The sequence below is a fragment of the Erinaceus europaeus genome, chromosome 4, assembly GCF_950295315.1.
Source record: "Erinaceus europaeus chromosome 4, mEriEur2.1, whole genome shotgun sequence".
Lineage (NCBI taxonomy): Eukaryota > Metazoa > Chordata > Mammalia > Eulipotyphla > Erinaceidae > Erinaceus > Erinaceus europaeus.
Window position 1 is genome coordinate 118,815,908 of NC_080165.1, and position 21,742 is coordinate 118,837,649.

General features: G+C 36.5%; 1 protein-coding gene across 3 annotated transcripts in view; it reads left to right on the plus strand.

Moving 5' to 3' along the window:
- The window catches only part of VNN1 (vanin 1), a 47,404-nt gene that overhangs the window by 23,773 nt on the left and 1,889 nt on the right, over positions 1 to 21,742 (plus strand). The window contains exons 8-9 of one of the 3 annotated variants that reach the window (XM_060190434.1): positions 17,173 to 17,294; positions 18,837 to 18,872. In XM_060190434.1, the coding sequence (XP_060046417.1) occupies positions 17,173 to 17,294; positions 18,837 to 18,872 (158 nt within the window). Of the gene's footprint in view, positions 1 to 3,417; positions 4,778 to 17,172; positions 17,295 to 18,836; positions 18,873 to 21,742 lie in introns of those variants that run through there. The other 2 variants (XM_060190435.1, XM_060190436.1) reach the window with 2 other exon arrangements.

Genomic DNA, 21,742 nt, shown 5'->3' on the forward strand with positions numbered 1-21,742 from the left:
TAGCACTGCAGACTCCCTTTCCCTTCCCTTCCCTTCCCCTCCCTTCCCTTCCCCTTTTCACTCTTTTTCTCTTTCTTTCCTTCCTTCCTTCTTTCTTTCTTTCTTTCTTTCTTTTTCTTTCTTTCTTTCTTTCTTTCTTTCTTTCTTTCTTTCTTTCTTTCTTTCCTTCTTTCCTTTTTTCTTTCTTTCCCAGAGCAGCTCATCTCTGGCTTAAGGTGACACTGAGGACTGAACCTAAGGCTTTTGGTGCCTTAGACTTGAAAGTCTTTTTTTAATATAACCATAATGCTATCTCTCCAGCTTAGTGCCAATTCCTTTCATATAAGAATGAAATACAACCTAGATATTGGTATTTCAGGGTTTGTCTGCCTATGCTCCATAATAGCCCCATGGAGTAATTTGTGTTAAGATTATTAAAAATAAAATAATAGGGAGTCAGGCAGTAGCGCAGCAGGTTAAGCGCAGGTGGTACAAAGCATAAGGACCAGCAGTAAGGATCCCAGTTCGAGCCCCTGGCTCCCCACCTGCAGGGGAGTTGCTTTACAAGTGGTGAAGCAGGTCTGCAGGTGTCTATCTTTCTCTCCCCTTCTTTGTCTTCCCCTCCTCTCTCCACTTCTCTCTGTCCTATCCAACAACAATGACAACAATAATGACAACAATAAAACAAAGGCAACAAAAGAGAATGAATATTTTAAAAAAATGAAATAATAAAGAAACAGGCATTTGATAATGTGGAGGTGGAAATATTCCAACCCAAATCTACCTGTCCAAGTGTCCTATTTTACCCCACCCTCCTCTTTGTTTTGTTTTGTTTTTGGATGTCTGTTTCTTGTTGTCAGGCATGCCGTTCCATATAATTACTTCATCATTTTTAGGTATGGAGATTGGGGGTTGTAAATGTCCATTTCTAAGTGTGCAGCTACTTCAATTCCTGTTTGGAACTGTTGATTTGTTCAAGTCTGTGTTTCTTCTAATTTTTTTTGTTTTACAGTGCCAATATTCAAGCCTACAGGCTGAGGGTAGGGTGAGGGTCAATTTTTTTTTCTTCTTGCTTGGTTATAAGAGAAATACCCAAATACTAAAAATGTAAAAACAAACACACAAAAACCAACCAACCAAACAAAAAACAAACAACATTTCAACTAGAGAGGGTTCAATTGTCCTTATAAATCATGAAAGACACTAAGAAGACTGTTTCTTATTTGGAACATTTAGCACAATTATTTGTGTGTCTGTGAAAATAAAGAAATAGAGGACAGGTGGTGGTACTCCCGATATAACACACATACTACAATGTGCAAGGACCTAGGTTCTAGCCTCCGTTCCCTCCTGCAGGGAGGAAGCTTCACAAGTGGTGAAGCAGGGCTGCAGTTGTCTCTCTGTCTCTCCTTATCTCCCTTCCACCCTCAATTTCTATCTCCACCAAACAAAGCATTAAAAAGAAAAGAAAGAAAAAGAAATTATTACTGGGAAGGGGCTTAGCTGTTTTAGGTTGAGTAAAAAGAGAACTCAATGGGGGCTGGGCGGTGGCGCAGCAGGTTAAGCACACATGGTGCGAAGCGCAAGGACCCCCCATAAGGATCCCAGTTCAAACCTCTGGCTCAGCACCTGCAGCAGGGTCACTTTGCGGGTAGCGAAGCAGGTCTGCAGGTGTCTATCTTTCTCTCCCCCTACTGTCTTCCCCTCCTCTCTCGATTTCTCTCTGTCCTATCCAACAACAACGATGGCAACAACAATAACAATAACAACAACGATGAACAACCCCCAGGAGCACTGTATTCATAGTCCCAGAGATAGCCCTGGAGGCAAAAAAAAAAAAAAAAAAAAAAGAGAGAGAGAGCTCAAATAGAGTTCAGGAGTGGTTATACCAGAGGAGGTCCATTGCCTTCAACTAGGTACTAATGACCTACAGAAGTTAAAAAGAATTTCTCTCTTGGTGTTAGCAAAGACTACAGTTGGTCGACCTACAGAGTAAGAGGAAAAAAGAAAACCTGAATCTAACAGTGACTGATGTTGACAAAAAAGCAAACATTCATCTTTCAGAATCAAAAAATGATTTTTTATTGCACAAATGCTCTGCCCAGCCACATTTTCTTTCTTTCCTTCCTTCCTTCCTTTTTTCTTTCCCCCAATTCCTATATCACTTTATTGAAGAAATGTTGAATTTTTGTTGTCACGATGGTACATTACCACATTCTCCCAAGGAAAAAATCTGTGGGGTGCAGAGGATGGAAGGTTTGGCTTCTTTATTGCTTCTCTGCAGGACATAGGCATTGGCAGGTTGATCTATACTCCCAGCCTGTCTCTCTCTTTCCCTGGTTGGGCAGGAATCTGGGGAAGTGGGGCTCCAGGACACATTGGTGTGGTCCTCTGCCCAGGGAAGTCAGGTTGGCATCATGGTAGCACCTGCAACTTGGTAGCTGAAAAGCATTAAGATATAAAACAGAACAAATTGTTTAATGATCAGAAACCTAAAGGTAGGAATATAGCAGATGAGATTTTGGGTATCCATTTTGAGAAAAGTTAGGAAGTCTATTTTAGGTATATTCCAAGGGGCCCAAAGGGAGGTTGACTCAACATACTCTGCCACTTGAGGAAGAAGGGTCTTGAAATGAGTACAGCCTAGAATGTTCCTAGCTATGACCACAGAATACGAGGTCAGACCTACAGGGATGCAAATGTTACACAGGCTCCTGTGCTGAATATGGGCCCCAGATCAAATAGATAAGGTTTACAGTTAATGATACTTATATACTTTCCCCATATTTGGGAGCACTTCTTTGCCCTGATCCAGCTTTCTAGTCCTATTTCCAACTCTGACACCATCTCCCCAGACAGTACCTTTAAAGGCATGCCTACATGTAGTTAGCTGTTGGGCTCAGGGAAACCTTCATCTTTTTCTATCATAGAGCCTTAGGTTGCCAACCTCTCTTTAGTAATCCTCCCTTCCTCTTTCTGGGTCACTGAGTCAGCTCATCTATATTCTTACACTAACACTTCCCTGAGGTTCTGCTCTTAGGCTCCTTTTCTGGTAAAATAAAACCAAGAAAAGAGCAGCCAGGGGGCACTAGGCCGGCTAGGAGACTGTAGTTTGTGAGTGACTGGGATGTCTGAGGCTCAGTTTAGTCATTCCCCTTGATACAATCCCTTCTGGCCACTGGAAGTGTCATTATCTTCTCTGAGAAGAATAGCCTATTATGGGTGCTTCCTCAGGTAAGTAAATTATTGACTCCAGGCATTTCAAATATGTATGAATTATTTCTAGGTTTTTAGTAATCTCTACCATCAAATAATCTGGCAGCAGAATTAGGTTATAATTTCTATTATTTCAACATCTGGTTGTTCCAAGGCTTAATCGAGTCCTGAAGTTGTGTAGTTTAAAGTTTGACACAGCCACCTTCTCTGTGTTTCAACTAGGTGTCAAGTGATGGACGCTTATTTAGTCTGAAGCCACCATCTGGACCAGTGTTGACAGTAACTCTGTTTGGGAGGCTGTATGAGAAGGATTTTGAATTAAATACTTCATCAGATGTCAAAGCACAGCACTAAGACTAATACTCATACTCATGATAATTTTGTGTATCTTAAATTGGTAGAACATTTATAGCTTCTGGTTTTTATTTTAGATAATTAAAAAATCATGAATGGAGAAAAAAATGTATCTGGGCTTTTAATAGTAGTGTCTATGTTAGTGAATTAATTATTTTTGTATCTGTACATATATGTATATTATTGTGTGTATGTCTAGTATATGTACAGAGATATTAGTATGTATATTAAATAATATATAGTTACACATTATATAATTTATATCTATATACTACATAAACATACATACATCAGGCAATATAAACCAGATAAGTAGTGACAGCATCTAAAGGTAAAGATTTGTAAAGTGAGAATAACAGGGAGTAGGGTGGTAGCGCAGTGGGTTAAGCGCACTTGGCGTGAAGCGCAAGGACCAGCGTAAGGATACTGGTTCGAGCCCCTGGCTCCCCACCTACAGGGGCGTCGCTTCATAGGCAGTGAAGCAGGTCTGCAGGTGTCTATCTTTCTCCCCCTCTCTCTGTCTTCCCCTCCTCTCTCTATTTCTCTCTGGCCTATCCAACAATGACAACATCAATTAACAACAACAACAAAAGGGCAACAAAAGGGAAAATAAATAAATATAAAAAAATTTAAAAAGTGAGAATAATAATTGTAACCTCTTCTTGGATTTTTGGTAAGAATTAAATAAATTAGTGCATTTAAAAAATTAGGCACATTCATGGAAAGCAATGTGTGTGTGTTAGCTATTCCAGTTGTTTATGACAGTCATAGAAAAACCAACTGTGATATGTACATTGTTAAGCTTCTTGTCATTTCTAATGGTCTACAGTGCATACATATTCTAATGATTTACTCAGCTTGCATACTTCTACTAGAAAGCCATCAAACATGGACTCAATTAATTATCTTTGTCTTGATATCAAGTTACAAGAAGGCAACTGAGTTTTATCAAGGAACCTGTGAAGGAGGCTTTCTATATTGTGTTTTTGGTCTGAATTTTCATGTCTGATTTGAGTAGTGATACAGCAATATATGCTCAGAAAAGGTAACATTCTTAACGCCTGGTTGCTTATTGAGAAAGTTTATTACTTTCTGCCTGAAGTATTAGATAGTATTGCGTGTGTGTGTGTGTGTGTGGTGTCTGTGAAATAGCTCACTTGAATAATGTGCTGCTTTATTACAGTGAGACACAGGTTGAAGCCCTGTCCCCACTACATTAAAGGAAATTCTGGTATTGTGATCTCTTTCATTTTCTCTGCCTCTCTGTCTCTATCTAAAAATAAAATAAAATAAAATAAAATAGCAGTGGACTTTAGTATTGATGACATTAATACAAGTCAGTGGCAAAACTGTACTTGAGTGTTTTTCTTATAATTCTTCCATTCAAGGAGAAATGGACTATTTTTATTTGCTTTGTTTTATATTACTATCACAAAAGAGATTGCCCCGATTAATAAGACTTAATCTACTAGGTTGACAGATCCTAACTAAATGACTATTACTTCTATAAATAGGATTGGTATTTACTATTATAATGTATCATGTTATAAAACATTTTGTCTCATTTGGTATATTGCAAAAATTTTGAAAGAAGTCATATTTGGTTTTGTATATTTTTTGGTAACCATCTAAGAGCATTCATATGAATGCATTGTGCCTTTTACTTACTAATAAACTTACTAGCTTCTTTTAAAATATTTTCTCTTAGAGTTAAACATTATAGTTAAGCATTACTTGTCTTTTTAAAAATGGCCTTTATTGTATCTATACCCAGTTCTGATTACTTTTTTTTTCTTTTCTTTTTTTTCTAGAGCGCTGCTCAGCTCTGTTTTATGGTGGTAGTGTATGTGTGTGTGTGTGTGTGTGTGTGTGTGTGTTGTTAGTGGCAGTGGCATAGAATCTGGGACTTTGAAGCCTTAGGCATGAGTCTCTTTGTATAACCATTATGCTATCTACCCCTGCCCTACTTTTCAAGTTTGTATTTCTTTAGTAGACATATAGTTTATTTTTTTTAATTTATAAAATGGAGATATTGAAAAGAACATAGGATAAGAGGGATACAGTTCTACACAATTCCCACTGCCAGAACTCCCTATACCATTCCTCCCCAAAGCTCTCTTATCCCTCTGGGAGTTTGGACCTAGGGTCATTATGGGGTGCAGAAGGTGCAGAAGGTGGAAGGTCAGGCTTCTGTAATTGCTTTCCCATTGAACATGGGTGTTGGCAGGTCGATCCATACTCCCAGCCTGTCTCTTTCCCTAGTGGGGCAGGACTCTGGGGTGATGGGGCTCCAGGACACATTGGTGGGGTCTTCTGTCCAGGGAAGTCAGGTTCTCATCATGCTAGCATCTGGAACCTGGTGGCTGAAAAAGAATTAAGATATAAAGCAGAAGAAATTGTTGACTAATCATGAACCTAAAGGCAAGAATATTGCAGAATATGAATATGAAGATTTGAGGGTTCTCTGTTTTGGAAAAAGCTAGGTTTATTCTAGGTATATTCCAAGGGGCCCATGACTTTACTAGTTTTTGTCAGAGTCTGAGAGCTAACATGCAGGTGGTCCCAAGGTATTATCTGGGGAGATAGTATTATAGTTGGAAAAAATATATGTTTTTGATGTACTTTTAGTATTGAAAATTTTATCTTTTCTGTTGAAGATATTTTTGATACATATTTGCTACAAACGACAGTTCTAAGAGAGCTTGTTTGGAGGTTCTAGCAGGGGAACGCAGCTACTCATATACCCTCTACCGAAGACTAGTACGTCTCTATTCTGGGAAGGCCATCCTCTTCCACCGAGAGCGCAGCTTCCAGAGGGACACACATGGAGAGGTGGGGGGATGAAGGGGACACCCGCCTAGCCAGCCAGATTAGCTGAATCAATGAATGGTGTGACAGATGTCACAGCCAGATTGCCCTCACATCCAACACAGTTCTAAGAAAGATCAACATTTAAATCAGTTTTTAAAATTTTACACCTTGATGAAGTTAAATGATCCAGAAAGCAATTTTTATTCATTTACTCACTTAAGAATGTAATTTATGCTGTTAATTTCATGATAATATAAAGTATTCTGACACTCCCACCCCCTCCCAATCTCTCCCCAACGTGTTCTATGGCAGCAAGCTTTCAAGATGACCTTCAGAGATTGTCATCTTCAAATTTCACATATTCCCCCATATTTATTATTTTGCTGCTATTGACTTTTCTACCTACAATAAATCTGAAACTGTTACCACTTGTGCTATAGCATATACCTCTTATTAATTTCTCCTTGAGAGTATCAATGATTTATTTTTTGCTATATTATTAAATAACACAGTTGAGTTCTCTTAGGAAATGAATTGTATCCATCCAAAATTCATCATATGGATTCAGAAATGCTACTATTATGTCATGTGGTCCTAAAATTCATTATATGGAAGTCCTAACTCCACATTTCAGAGTGCATCTTGAGACAGGATTTTAAAAGAAGTCAAATGAGGGTAGCCCCTAATTCAATAGTACATATATGCCATCTAATAAACAGATATGCAGGGAGAGATCATGTGAAAATACTCAGGAAATATGGTCATCTAATCCAAAGAGGCCCTCAGAAGAAATAAAACCCTGCTGATACTTTGGTCTTTAATATCTAGGCTTTAAAATTATGGAGAAAATTAATTCCTATCACTTAAGCTAGTTTTTGTTACTTTATTATGGTAACCTCAGATAACTGAAACAAATTCAAATCTCCTCACTTCCATTGTCCACCATATCTTAATCTTGGACAAAATTGTTACCTAGGAATAGTATCCAGCTCTTCTAGTTCCCCAAGACTAAACTAGATACTCTCAGGGAAGCATTATTGATGAAATGGTAGTGAAATTATGGATAACTAGTAGTTCTTCGTACTTAGGAATCTAAAAAATCACATTTGATGAAATTATATATATACATATACATACATATATATATATATATAATATGGCACTAGTTCTTTTCTTAATAAAAGTATAATCTCTTGGCATTATTCTACTTAGTGAAACAAAACATACATTTTTCGTAAGTTGAAACAAAACAGCTCTTCACTAAAGTTAATGTTCACAGCCTTGATATCTTGATACTTCACATTGTACAAAACATGACCTTCTATAAGGACAGCAGAGTGTTGGCTACAATGTGCATAGCATTTTGAAGTAAGCATTTCTGAGGTGAACGTGATAATAACCACTACACTACAGAAACAGTCATGAAGCAAGCATTTGTGTGGAAAATTTTCATCTTAAAAATACTGTATAATTTAATAAACATAAGTTGTATGTATGTAGTGGAGTACAACTCAGCTATTAAAAATGGTGAAATAGTGCTCTTTTTGACAACATGGTTAGGATTTGGTGTGTGATAATGCTAAATGACATAATTATGGAAAGGCAACTATAGAATGTCTTCATTCATGTGAAATTTATATATCCAAAAGCAAATAGACTGGCAAAACACAACAAAAATAACTCCGAGGCTCTATGAAAAAATATGGTGTTTACCACAGGGAAAAAGGGAGACTGGGAAGAAGTGGTAGGTGGAGTCATTTGATAGTGTTATGGTGCTACAATTTGGTGGTGCATGCAGTGAAATTTATACACATATGGAAGTGTGAAGCTATACTTCCTCCAGATTTTAAGATACAACAAAGCAAAGAAATTTGATTGAAATAAGTGAAAAATGAAAATGAGAAATTTCTTATGCATTTAGGAAAAGGAATTGTAATTTAAAGCAGACAACATACTAACATATGTTAAAGGCTTCAACAAACCCAAATGCTTCTGTTCTGTTTAATATTGATGAGTATACTAGTTATCGATTGTGACATAACAAAATGTAATAGGATAAAGTAACGGAGGCCAGGTAGTGAGATACCTTGTGAGAGCCCATATTACCATGCTCAGTGAGCTGGCTTCAATGCCTGGCTTGCACTCATAGGGGGAAAGTTGTCTGAGTGGAGGAGCAGTGTTGCAGGCATCTTTTTCTCTCCCCTTCTTCCTATATCTGTCTGTCAAAGAAAAAAAAAGGCCACTGGGGTCAGTACATTCATCATGAACACCCTGATACCTAGTGATAACTTTATTGGCAAAAAAAGAGAAAGAAAGAAAGAAAGAAAGAAAGACCCTTCCAGGTGTTTATTATCTTAATCAGTTTTCAGAGAATCTGTATTTGGAGGTGATTTCACAGGTTTTTTGACTCAGAGTCTTTCTTAAAATTGTTATGCTGTTACCAGGGCTAACTAGTTCCTAATTACTGAAACCAGATTTCAATTGCAACCTTAAATCTATGAAAAATACAGACTGGGAGTCGGGCTGTAGCACAGCAGGTTAAGCGCAGGTGGCGCAAAGCGCAAGGACCGGCATAAGGATCCCGGTTCGAGCCCTGGCTCCCCACCTGCAGGGGAGTCGCTTCACAAGCGGTGAAGCAGGTCTGCAGGTGTCTCTCTTTCTCTCCCCCTCTCTGTCTTCCCCACCTCTCTCCATTTCTCTCTGTCCTATCCAACAACTACGACAATAATAATAACTACAACAATAAAAAACAAGGGCAACAAAAGGGAATAAATAAATAAAATAAAAGAAAAGAAAAAAAAAGAAAAATACAGACTATGTCTAAGACAGTGAATCTTGTGGATTTACTAGCCACAGACTTTTTTAGATGGTAAGTTAAGGTTAAAGTCCAGAATTAACATTAAAACCTATAAATGTTTTGGAACAAAGGTTGAACTTAGCTGGCCATCTCTGTCGTAGCATGCCTTCCTGGAGAGACTGAAAGAAGACTGTTGACATAAAGTAGGAATATGTTAGACTTTTGAGGTAAGTTTAGAAGGATCAATGGATATTTGTTAGAAGAGTGAGTTTTTTTAACCATACTATTTTGAAATCTGTTCTGCATGGTAGGCAAATCACAGAAGTATGGCAAAAGCTTTTATTATCATTAATGGTTATTTAACCATCAATATCTTTCAGAAACATTGAATTCTTGCCAAAGCGGAAAATACCCACCTGTTAGTATGGTGATAAATTATCTGATAGCTAATATTTGGGAAACGTACTTTGTAGATATTGTGACTGAATACACTTTGTGGAAATAATAGGATAATAAAATATTATTTTATCAGGCTATGACACTGAAGTAACTGAAACTGGTTGTGAACCAGCTGACTTTTTACTTCCTGCCTATGATAAAATTTCATCTTGCTTTTTAAAAGATAATTAACTGAGAGTTTATTTGCTTTCATAATATGAGTAAAAATTAATTGAAAAATCTGCCACCAGGTGTACCTGGTGTACTGGTGTAAGGAACTAGTTGTAAGGATTGATTATAAAGTTATTATAGCAAACCCCCTTATATTCTGATAATATTCTATAAGTAAACAAATATCACTTAATCTGACCTGAAATAAACATGTGATGTGGTTGATAAAATATCTTTATTTATTACAGTGGTTAAGAAAGTTTAAAAATATTATTTTGAAAATGTTTCAGAATTACTAATTGTATATTGTTTGCTCATCTGCCTGACTTTTAGCCACTTAAATGGACATTAAGTAAAGTTATTTGCAGAGCTATCTCACTTTTCCTATCCAGTAATTTGGGAAGTATGTGGTTAGATAAATTAGGTATAAATAAGGGAAGTATTTCATTTAAACCTTAAAAATAAGAAAGAAGGAACTTGTAGTCACAGAAGCCTGGAGTCTAATTCCACTGTTGCCACTTAATAGTAACTCAATTTATACCAGTTTATTTAATTCCCAGTTCCTTTCTTTATAAAGAAATTGTAAAACTAATTTTAACTTGACTGCTATGGGACTAAACTAGAGGTTTTCTGTAATGACTTTAGCCCAGTGACTGATACAGTTTCAGTAAAAATCATTCCTCCTCCTCTTCCTCTCACTTATCTTCCTCCTTTATTTATTATTTATTTAGATTTATTTATTTATTCCAACCAGAACACTGCTCAGCTCTACTTTCTGGTGACGGCAGTGAGGAAAGAATTGAACCTGGTATTTTTGAGCCTCAGATAAGTCTTTTTTGCATAACTATTATGCTATGTCCCTGACACTTCATTGTTACTGACAAAGACCAAGCTTAGATTGTGCCAACATGAGCAGTCTATCAGGTTCTATCTAATAGGTGAATAAGATGCAAAACAAATTATCTAACCTAGAGATTTGATCTTAGAAACCATATAAAGAGATATAAAGAAATCTCAGAGATATGCAAGACTACATGAGCACAAAGTAAGAAAGCAGTCATTTGCAAGCTAAAGAGAGAGGCCTTGGGAGAAGCCAATTTTGCCAACACCATGATATCAGACTTCTAGTCTCCAAAATTGTGAGGAAATATTTCTGTTATATAAATTTGTCAGTCTGTAGTATTTATTACAGCAACCCTACTAAAGTAATACAACTAGGAAATGGAAGAGAACACATAAAAGAAGAGGCCTTTTTCTGGAGAACTCTCAGAAGGCTAGAAATGGACCTACCTTTTGACCCTGCAATTCCTCTCCTGGGAATATATTCTAAGGAACCAAATATACCCATCCCAAAAGATCTGTGTATACCTATGTTCACAGCAGCACAATTTTTAATAGCTAAAACCTGGGAGCAACCCAGGTGTCCAACAAGAGATGAGTGGCTAAGTAAGTTGTGGTCTGTATACACAATGGATACTACTCAGCTTTAAAAATTGTTATTTCACCATTTTCAGCCCATCTTGGATGGATCTTGAAGAAATCATGTTAAGTGAGATAAGTCAGGAACAGAAGGATGAATATGGGATGATCTCACTCATAGGCAGAAGTTGGAAAGCAAGATTAGAAGAGAAGACACTAAGTAGAACTTGGACTGGAGTTGGTGCATTACACCAAAGTATGACTCTGGGGTGGTTAGGGGTAGGGAGGGTTCAGGTCCTGGACTACGATGGCAGAGGACCTCATGGGGGTTAAATTGTTATGTGGAAAACTGGGAAATTTATGTATGTACAAACTGTTGTATTTATTGTTGATTATAAAACATTAACCCCCCCAATAAATAAATAAAATAAGGTCCTCTTTTTCTCAGAGCTCATTGATTTCCAGGCTTCTGATCTCATGATAAGTCCCATTCAATATAGCAACAAAAACAATAAATTAGGAGTAAACCTAACAAAAGAAGTGAAAGACTTGTGTATTGAAAATTATGAGTGACTATTCAAGAAAATAGAAAAAGACATATGGAATTGGAAAGATATTGGATTGGAAGAATTAGCATCTTCAAAATAACTATTCCACACAGAGCCATATGCAAATTTAATACAATCCCCATCAAGGTTCTGTCAATTTTTTTTTGAAAGAATAGAACAAAAGCTACACACATCTATCTCAAACCAGAAAATACCTAGTATTACCACAGAAATCTTGAGAAAAAAAGAATAGAACTGGAGGTATCACTCTTTTAGATGTCAAACTATATTATAGGGCCACTGTATTAAAAATGCCTAACACTAGAACAAAAATGGACACATTGACCAGTGGAATAAATGGAGAGCCCATAAATAAGCCCTCCCACACCTATGGACATCTAATTTTGGATAAAGGGGTCCAAACTACCAATTGGAATAAGGGGAGACTTTTCAACAAATGGTGTTGGGAAAATTGGGTTGAAACATGCAGAAGAATGAAGCTGAACCAATCTGTTTCACCACACACAAGTAAATTCCAAATGGATCAAAGACTTCAATGTTAAACCAGAAGCTATCAAATATAGAGGAAATATTAGCAGAATTCTTTTTCAATCTGATTTTTATAGGCATCTTCAGTAACACAAGTCCAATTACAAGGAAGATAAAACAATAAATAAATAAACCAGTATGGGACTACATCCATTTGAAAAGCTTCTGCACAACTTAAAAACTACCACCCAAAGAGACTCCTTATAGATTGAGAGAAGGTCTTTACATACCATAAATAAGATAAAAGACCAATAACCAAAAAATATAAAGAACTCACCAAACTAGCAAAACCCAAATAACCCTATCCAAAAATGGAAGGAGGGGGTCTAGACCGAATATTCACCACAGAAAATGATACAAAAGGCCAATAGAGACACATACACACATACACAAACACACACACACATTCACACACACACACACACACACACACACACAGAAACACACACACACTCACTCATACACAGTCACACATGTAGTCTTACACGAATCAGAGAAAGAGAGAGATATGGTACATATGGTGCCAGGTACGGAACTGGCATTCTTTTGTCTGATTTGTGGCATGCAAATCTTGACTTCAACAGGTAAATTATTTTTCATGCTGCTAAAGCAGCATTTAAAAAAATATTTTTTTTATTTAAGAAAGGATTAGTTAACAAAACCATAGGGTAGGAGGGGTACAACTCCACGCAATTCCCACCACCCAATCTCCATATCCCACCCCCTCCCCCGATAGCTTTCCCATTCTCTATCCCTCTGGGAGCATGGACCCAGGGTCATTGAGGGTTGCAGAAGGTAGAAGGTCTGGCTTCTGTAATTGCTTCCCCACTGAACATGGGCGTTGACTGTTCGGTCCATGCTCCCAGTCTGCCTCTCTCTTTCCCTAGTAGGGTGTGTCTCTGGGGAAGCTGAGCTCCAGGACACATTGGTGGGGTCTTCAATCCAGGGAAGCCTGGCTAGCATCCTGATGGCATCTGGAACATGGTGATTGAAAAGAGAGTTAACATACAAAGCCAAACAAATTGTTGAGCAATCATGGACCCAAAGCTTGGAATAATGGAGAGGAAGTGTTAGGGAGGTACTCACTGCAAACTCTAGTGTACTTCTGCTTTCAGGTATATATTTTGCAGTAGTTTATGGATACGTGTGAACATAAGCTCTCTCTCACAGAAACTGGTGTATATCTAGGTTATGGGACTTTGTTAGAAAGTGAACCACCTGAGATGAAATTAGAGTGTACTGTAAAAGGAAAGGTCTCACCCGAGTAATGAAGCTGAAGGGTTGTCATTCCACACGTGAAGTCTCTGGATAGTCTGAGGTGAAGCATGTTGAGGTGGCAATTGTTGCGTTGGTTAGGTTGTGGTCGGCGGATGCAATATTATTTGATATGGATTGGGAGAAGCATACGGGAAAGTGGGCCCTATCCAAGGGTTCCAGGACTGGGGGAAGTAGGGGCTCTATAGTGAAGATGTGAGGTTCCTGCTGTCTTAGGGTTCAAAAATACAATGGATTGTTAATGTTATCATCACATTATTTGGTAATTGGGTTAACTTTGAAAAGTCCTTTTGTTAGGGTTTGCTGTACAGTGCCGAGTATCTTGTATATAGCTGTGCTATTGGATGCTTCTAATCTACTTGGTCTAGGCTTTTGAGAGAGTCCACATATCAAATACACAGCCTATATATTAAAAAGATTCAGTCTGTGTTTTAAAAATAAAAAAAACTGTGATCAGTCTCACTATTGGGGTTTGTATACTACTATTTTATTTTATTTTATTTATTTATTCCCTTTTGTTGCCCTTGTTGTTTTTTTATTGTTGTAGTTATTATTGTTGTTGTTGTCGTTGTTGGATAGGACAGAGAGAAATGGAGAGAGGAGGGGAAGACAGAGAGGAGGAGAGAAAGACAGACACCTGCAGACCTGCTTCACCGCCTGTGAAGCGACTCCCCTGCAGGCGGGGAGCCGGGGTTCGAACCAGGATCCTTACACTGGTCCTTGTGCTTTGCGCCACCTGCACTTAACCCGCTGCGCTACAGCCCGACTCCCTGTATACTACTACTATTTTAAAAAGATAGAATAAAATGGGAAATACTAGGGTAAACTGAACAAAGTATAGGAATTTGAATATGAAAAAAAACATGTTTGCATCTATTATGGATGCAAATTTCATATGTATTTAGTCATGACATAAAATGCATTTATTTTTTGAATATCTCAAAATACAGAGGCCACAGGTTCAGTCCCCAGTGCCACTTTATGTCAGAGCTGAGCAGTGTGATGACCTCTCTTTACTCTCTCTATTTGTTCTTTCATGATGAATAGATTTAAAAAAAATAAAGAATATTCATTTCTTCTTTTTGCAGTTTAAATCTGTTTAAAATCTGTTTGACTTATTTTTTCAATATAATATATTATCAAGTTTAAGTATATTCTGATCTGTAACAATATTTCTTTTTTTATTTAAGAAAATATTAATTAACAAAATCATAGGGTAGGAGGGGTACAATTCCACACAGTTCCCACCACCCATTCTCCATATCCCACCCCCTCCCCTGATAGCTTTCCCATTCTCTATCCCTCTGGGAGCATGGACCCAGGGTCATTGTGGGTTGCAGAAGGTAGAAGGTCTGGCTTCTGTAATTGCTTCCCCTGTAACAATATTTCTTTGCTGGGCATAAGTTACCTGTTTTTAAAATGAAAGTTTTTTCAATGCTGTTTCCTTTGTACTGATGTCTAACACAGGAGCACTTCTCTTTCAAATCATTCAACAATTAGAGCAGTTTTAATGGGTATATGTTTTGATTTCAGTGCTGTTAACACCCCATAATTGTGGGTACTGGTAGTAGATGCTTGCGATTATTTTTAAAATAAGTATAATATTTACCTTCTCTATTTAGCTTGCTCAGTGCTAGCTTCCTGATGCTGGAATAGAATAAAAGCACCTTACAGTGATAGTTCTCCATACTATATTGTTACCTTGTTTCAGAAAGATTTATTGTCAGCTTATCTTTCCCATATTTTCATATTTGCGTCATTCTGTCAGTGTTAGCTATAGCAGGGGAAAGCAGTCCTTGTGAGCAGCAGGTGTCCAGGGAAGAGATGCAGGTGGTTTCTCCACAAGGCCATGTTTCTGCTGTTACTCACCCACTCTTATGTGAGAAGGTAGGTCTGAATATATAGAGCAGTCACATCAGCTCCTAGAGATTAGCCTAGAGCAGGAGGTAGTCTTTTGCTGGAAAAATGGAGAAGAAAATAGATTTATCAATGTTTTGTAGTTCTTTATACACTAAAGCCTGGGACTGTTTAATGCATAAACTTGAAAGTAGTATCTGTAATTCACTTAATACTCATTTTGGTAATAGAAGCTGAAAATCAGTGATGTAGTTTCTAGAAATCTTCCTTCTTTAGAATGTGTTTCATTGCTATGAAACATTCACCTATAGAAAACTACAAGTTTTGAAAAATTGAAATGATTTTAACTTCTCTTCTTATAAATAAATGAAAGAGGAATTTCCATATTATGTATCAGGGTTAATTTTAACACAATACCAATTTTCATAATACTTTTTACAGGTTTTGAAATCAAAACTTATTTAACTGTATAACAAACTACAGAATTAAGCATCTTATTTCCACAAATGTTACTTGATGGAAATTTCTTGGTTCATTTTTGAATAAGTTTACACTTTAGTGTGTTGTCTATACATACCATATTTTAAATCAGCTTTTAGTTATGATAAGCTACTAAGTATGATATGTAACATATTATGCATGTATACATGGTATAGTTTACTGAACCCATAATATTGATGAACTTTGTTTTTCTCTCATATACCAGTGTCTGTTGATGTACAAGGGAACAAATGGATTTTTTCATGTTTGCTTTTGATGTCTTAACTTTGAGAATCAAGACTTAAACATTTGGAAACTTTGTTTCACTATTGTCTCTTTTAATATAGGCAATAAAATTCTGGTATTTTCAAGAAGATACTGAGTAGATTATAATGTTTCAAATGTATTTTTTGAAACAAAGCTTTTATCAGATACGTTTCCAATTTTGTTTCCAAATTTAGAAGAGTAAAATAGAAGAATAAAATCAGGATACAGGTTTAGTTTAGGAATTTGGCAAAATTGCAACTTTAATATGAAGGCAAATTAGCTAAACAGCTTACATAATTTTTGTAATGTACTCACCATAGTGTCTTGACATTGTGTTTGTCAAATAATTAGTCAAGGGAAATGTTTTGGTCATAAATATAAAACATCACAAATATTTTCAGCATAGTCCAGGATCATATGATATTGCACTAAGCTGATTATAAACCCTTTTGTAAGTTAACTTCTCAATTCTTGAAATCCTAAATATCATACTTTTTAATATTCAACTAGCAAGTAACAATTGTCCGAAGTAGTTTGTTTTTTCAAAAAGAACATATTTCCTGAATACTTGAATATGCTAGAAAGTCTTTCACACTTATGACTTATTTCCTGCATACAAAAGTCTCTGGCTTAAAATTTCCCTCTCATTACTCTATAAAAGTTATTCCCTTAAAGAATTTAATTTTCATAAGGAGGTAGGATTTAGTCTTATTTTTGTTCCTACAAAGTCACAATATATAAAGTTAAATTCTGTTTTGTATTAGCTAAGACCAAGTATCTAGCAAGTATCTTTCATTAGGCAAGAAAGTCAGGCAACTGTAAAATAGGAGAACTTCATAATTTCTTTTTCCTTAAAATCAGTGAAAGAAGAGATAACAACTGGTAGCACTTGCAAGTAGGATCTTACTAGACTAGAATGTTTAGTTCAGCTATATCCACTGCTCTTTTAGTTGGGGTTTGAGACACGCATTCAGAAGAATAATAGCCTATCAATTATTTTCCACTTTTTAGGAAATGATTATTCTGGAATCAAGTGCAGAATGTCAGCAAGTTTCTGGTTTCATCTATAGGGTGAATCAATTGTCATCTCAATTTATTATACTCAAGGACTATTCACGGGCTTCACACAGCATGTATGACTTTCTTAATATATTTTAAACCTTGACCTTATTTGAACCTTATAGTTATGATGTTTAGTATACTTAATTGCCTTTCACTGACATTATTTTCTTTATAATGTTCCAAGATCATAAATTGGTCAATAGTCATTTGAGATGAGGCTGGAAGACTAGCTCACAGGGCAGGGTGCCTGCCTTGCCAAGTGCATAGCCCTGGCTTGAGTCCCAGCACTACATGGGAGTATCATGCAGGGGAGTTGCTTCACATGTGGTGAAGCAGGTCTGCAGGTGTTTATGTTTTTCTCCCCCTCTCTGTCTTCCCCTCCTCTCTCCATTTATCTCTGTCCTATCCAGCAATGATGACATCAACAACAATAACTACAACAACAATAAAAACAACAAGGGCAACAAAAAATAAATAAATTTAAAAAAGAGATTAAAAAAAAGTTTACCAAAACTATGCATATGTTACAATGTGCAAGGACATGGGTTCAAGCCCACAGTCCCCATCTGCAGGGGTGGGTGAGGAAGGGGAAGGGAGAGGAACTTCACAAGTAGTGAAGCATTGCTACTGGTATTTCTTTTTCTCCCTCTCTATCTCCTTTTTGCCTCTTTATTTCTTTCTGTCTCTATTCAGTCAATAAGCAAAAAAAAAGCAGATTAAGAAATTTACCAAAACTAGGGGCCAGATGGTGTTGCACCTGATTGGCTGCACACATTCCCATGCACAAGGGCCTAGGGTCAGAACCCCTGGACCTCTCGGGGTGGAGGTTCACAAGCATCAAAGCATCAAAGCAGGGCTGATGGCCTCCATTTCTCTCTCCTTTTGAATTTCCCCCTTCCATCTCAGTTTTTCTCTGTCTCTGTCAAATAAATAAACAAATAAATGTATATATGTTTACCAAAATTGGGTTTGGTTACTGTACCGCAGCAAAGGACTCTGGGGGGGTGGGTGGAGGGAGAAGGGATGGTTTCTTGGGGGGGGCTTTGGGGTCTTGTTTCATGATGGTGAAGGGGAGCAAAGTTGAGGGTGACAGTGTTTTGCAGATACCTATCATGGCTGGTGAGAAATAGCATGCATGTTTCAATAACTGTACTGTAAAAAATACCCCCCCCATAAAATGATAAAAAAGTTTACCAAAAATTTGAGTGCAATAGTTTCTTTAGTACCATAGATTTAAAAAAATATATTATCTAGGAGCAATGAAAAGTCGTATAACTAATTTGAATGAAAACAAAATTTACTGCAATTTTAGATCCACATTATTTTTACATTCCCTCTCTCAAATTAGACAAGCAAATATAGAAAGTCCATAGAATGTTTTGGGGTGAAAAATAAAATTCTGGTTATAATATCCCATACCTATATATTTAATAATCAGAAAAGTAGCACATAGAAGAACAAAGTCACTTTAAATTGATAAGCCAATTAGGCCTTGAGATTCTGACTTCTATCTGGGTCAAGGATAATTATGCATTCTTGCTTTACTTTAAGGCATTAAGTGACCTTTGACTTGAATTTTCAAAAAATTTAACTGCTACACATTTTCTTCTCAGAAATGCCTTTGCTTATCCACTTGACTTGCAGACTTGGTAAGGACTCATCAATATATCTATTCTTTTTTAAAAAATTTTTTATTTATAAAAAGGACAATATATCTATTCTGTGCTTTGGCAACTGTAGGCCATCCTACAGTCAAGTCCTTGAAGAACTACTCATTCTCACAGGGATATGGTGCAGGGGATATTTACCTTTCTCTCACACTATTTTGGAACTCAGATAACCTCCTTTAGGGCTGGTAAATGCTGAAAAGTTTCTAATTTGGTCCTGTTATAACTTCTGTCTTTTCTAGATTCTACTCACCTGGGCACTGGTGATTACAACTTATTTCCAAAAGGTTTTCCCCTCCTCACTCCATGTTGCTTATTTTGAAGGACATTGGGGACCTCCTTCCCTTTTACCTGTGACCAATCCTCACATGCAACTAGGTACAGAACATTTCTACTTAGCATTGTGTATTGAACATACTCTCTACATTTTTCATGTTTTGTGGTTTTACACTTAAAGCTTTGTATTGAAACAGGGAAAAGACCAGAGAGGGAGGGAGGAAGAGATACCACAGTGCTGAGGCTTCTCAGTGCAATCTAGTTTATCAGGGATTTGAATCTGGGTTATATACACATGGTAAAGCAGGTGCTCTAGTTGGTGAGCTATCTAACTGACCCATTTTCTATAGAATTCTTCCATACTTTATAAGATTTCTTCTTCTTTTTTTTCATGAGATAGAAAGAAAGAAAGGAAGGAAGGAAGAAAGAGACACACAGAAAAAGTTCAGCTCACTGCTCAGCTCTTACTTGTAGTGCTGAGAATTAAATCTGGGAGTTAAGGAGCTTCAGTCTAGGTTCAGTTATAGACAGAAGAATGTTAATAAGATGACTGATTCCAACGAAGGGTTGTATCCTGACCCTCTGAATAATAATCTTGATGGCTATTTATCTTTTTTTTTTTTTTTTAAGAGTGTAAGGCAGTTTTATTGGCGAAAAGGAACTTAAAGTTGCAATTTTTTTTTGTTTTAATTGCCAATATTATTAACTTTTCAAGATACTCTTTTTGAAGTTCTATATCTTTGAACCATGTCTATTTCTCTGGCTCTGCAAATATATGACTAAAGAAGCAGCTGAGTCATTTGCATTTTATCTGGGAACTGATTTTAGAAGTACAAAGTACAAACATGCAACATTGTCAGATCTAAGAGTTTGCTCTTCCAAAACTGAACAATTGACTTCTCCTTTTTTACTTCTGTTCTTGGAACCTCATTTCTACTGACCAGTCTTACTCAACATGACATTAAATAGCAATTTAAAAAATATATTATTAATTATTTAATAAAGTTTTACAAGACTGTAAGATTACAGAGGTATAGTTCCACATAACACTCACCACCAAAGTTCTTGACTTTTAGTAATTAATTACCAAGCACTTCCAAACAAGGATTTAAAAATACATCGCTTTATTCCTTTAGGAGGTTAGTATCACAGGTAAAAGAAAGAAAAAAATAGGTAGTAAGAAAAAATGTCTTAATGTATGGTCTCACTCACAGACAGAAGGTGAAAAACAAGATCAGAAGGGAAAACACTAAGCAGAACCTGGACTGGAGTTGGTGTATTGCACCAAAGTAAAAGACTCTGGGGTGGGTGAGGGGGAGAGGACAGGTCTTGGAAAAAAGATGACAGAGGATCTAGTGGGTGTTATATTTTTATGTGGAAAACTGAGAAATGTTGTGTATGTATGAACTATTGTATTTACTGTTGACTGTAAAACATTAATCCCCAAATAAAGAAAAAAAATAAATTGAAAGAGAAAAAAACAGAAAAAATGTCTAAGATGATTTACAACTTGAGAGAGTTTAGATAAATGCACACTAAATTTCATCGTAAAAAATTTATTATTGTTTTAGTAAAATGCTAAACTCATTTTTTTTAGTTAGAATAGCCAAAATATTAGTTTTGCTCTTTATTAGTTATGGAGTGGACCTGGCTATATATTGAAATAAATCTTTCAGATTCATTTGCAATGAATGTTTCCTCCTGGAAAAAGCAAGCAGAAAGGATTTAGAAGAGATATCCTTTTAATTTATTAAAATATATATTTTGTATATAAATATTTTATTCCATGAATTATAATTTTGTATAAATTCAGACTCCTATGTGTTCTTAATGTATGTAACCTACCAAACCAAGTGAACGTGAAGATATGAAAAAAATGCCTAACTTCTGGAAGTCTAAGACTTACTGATTTTTTGCAGCATTTTTGAATATTGTAAGAATTTGTTCATTCGTTGCCAGAAAGTTACTGTCTCCTCCCCTCCTCTTCTTTCTCCTTCTTCTTGTCCTTCTTCTTGTCCTTCTCCGTCTTCTTCTTCTTCTTCTTCTTCTTCTTCTTCTTCTTCTTCTTCTTCTTTCTTTCTCTGTTGTACATTCTAGAATTTAGCTGAGAATTGTAGAATCAAATCATACATTTAAAAAAGATGGATATTTTCAGTCTGGTTTCTGTGGAGCCTCATGGGTTTTACAATGAAGTATACAGGGAAAACATAGTTGATGGTATTAATTCTTTTCAATTTTATTTATTATTTTATTTTTTCTATTTTATTTTATTTTTACCTTCAGGGTTATCACCGGGCTTGGTGCCTGTACTATGAATCCACTGCCCCCAGTGGTCATTTGTGTTTTTCCATTTTATTGGATAGGACAAAGAAATTGAGAGAGGAGGGAGAGATAAGAGTAGGGGAGAGAAAGATAGACACCTGCAAACCTGCTTTGCTGCTTGTGAATCTTCCCCTTTGCAGGTGGGAAGGCAAGGGTTCAAACCGACATCCTTGCAGCCGGTCCTTGTGCTTAGTACTATATGCACTTAACCCAGTACAGCACAGCCCCACCTCCCATATTTGTCTTTTGTAAAT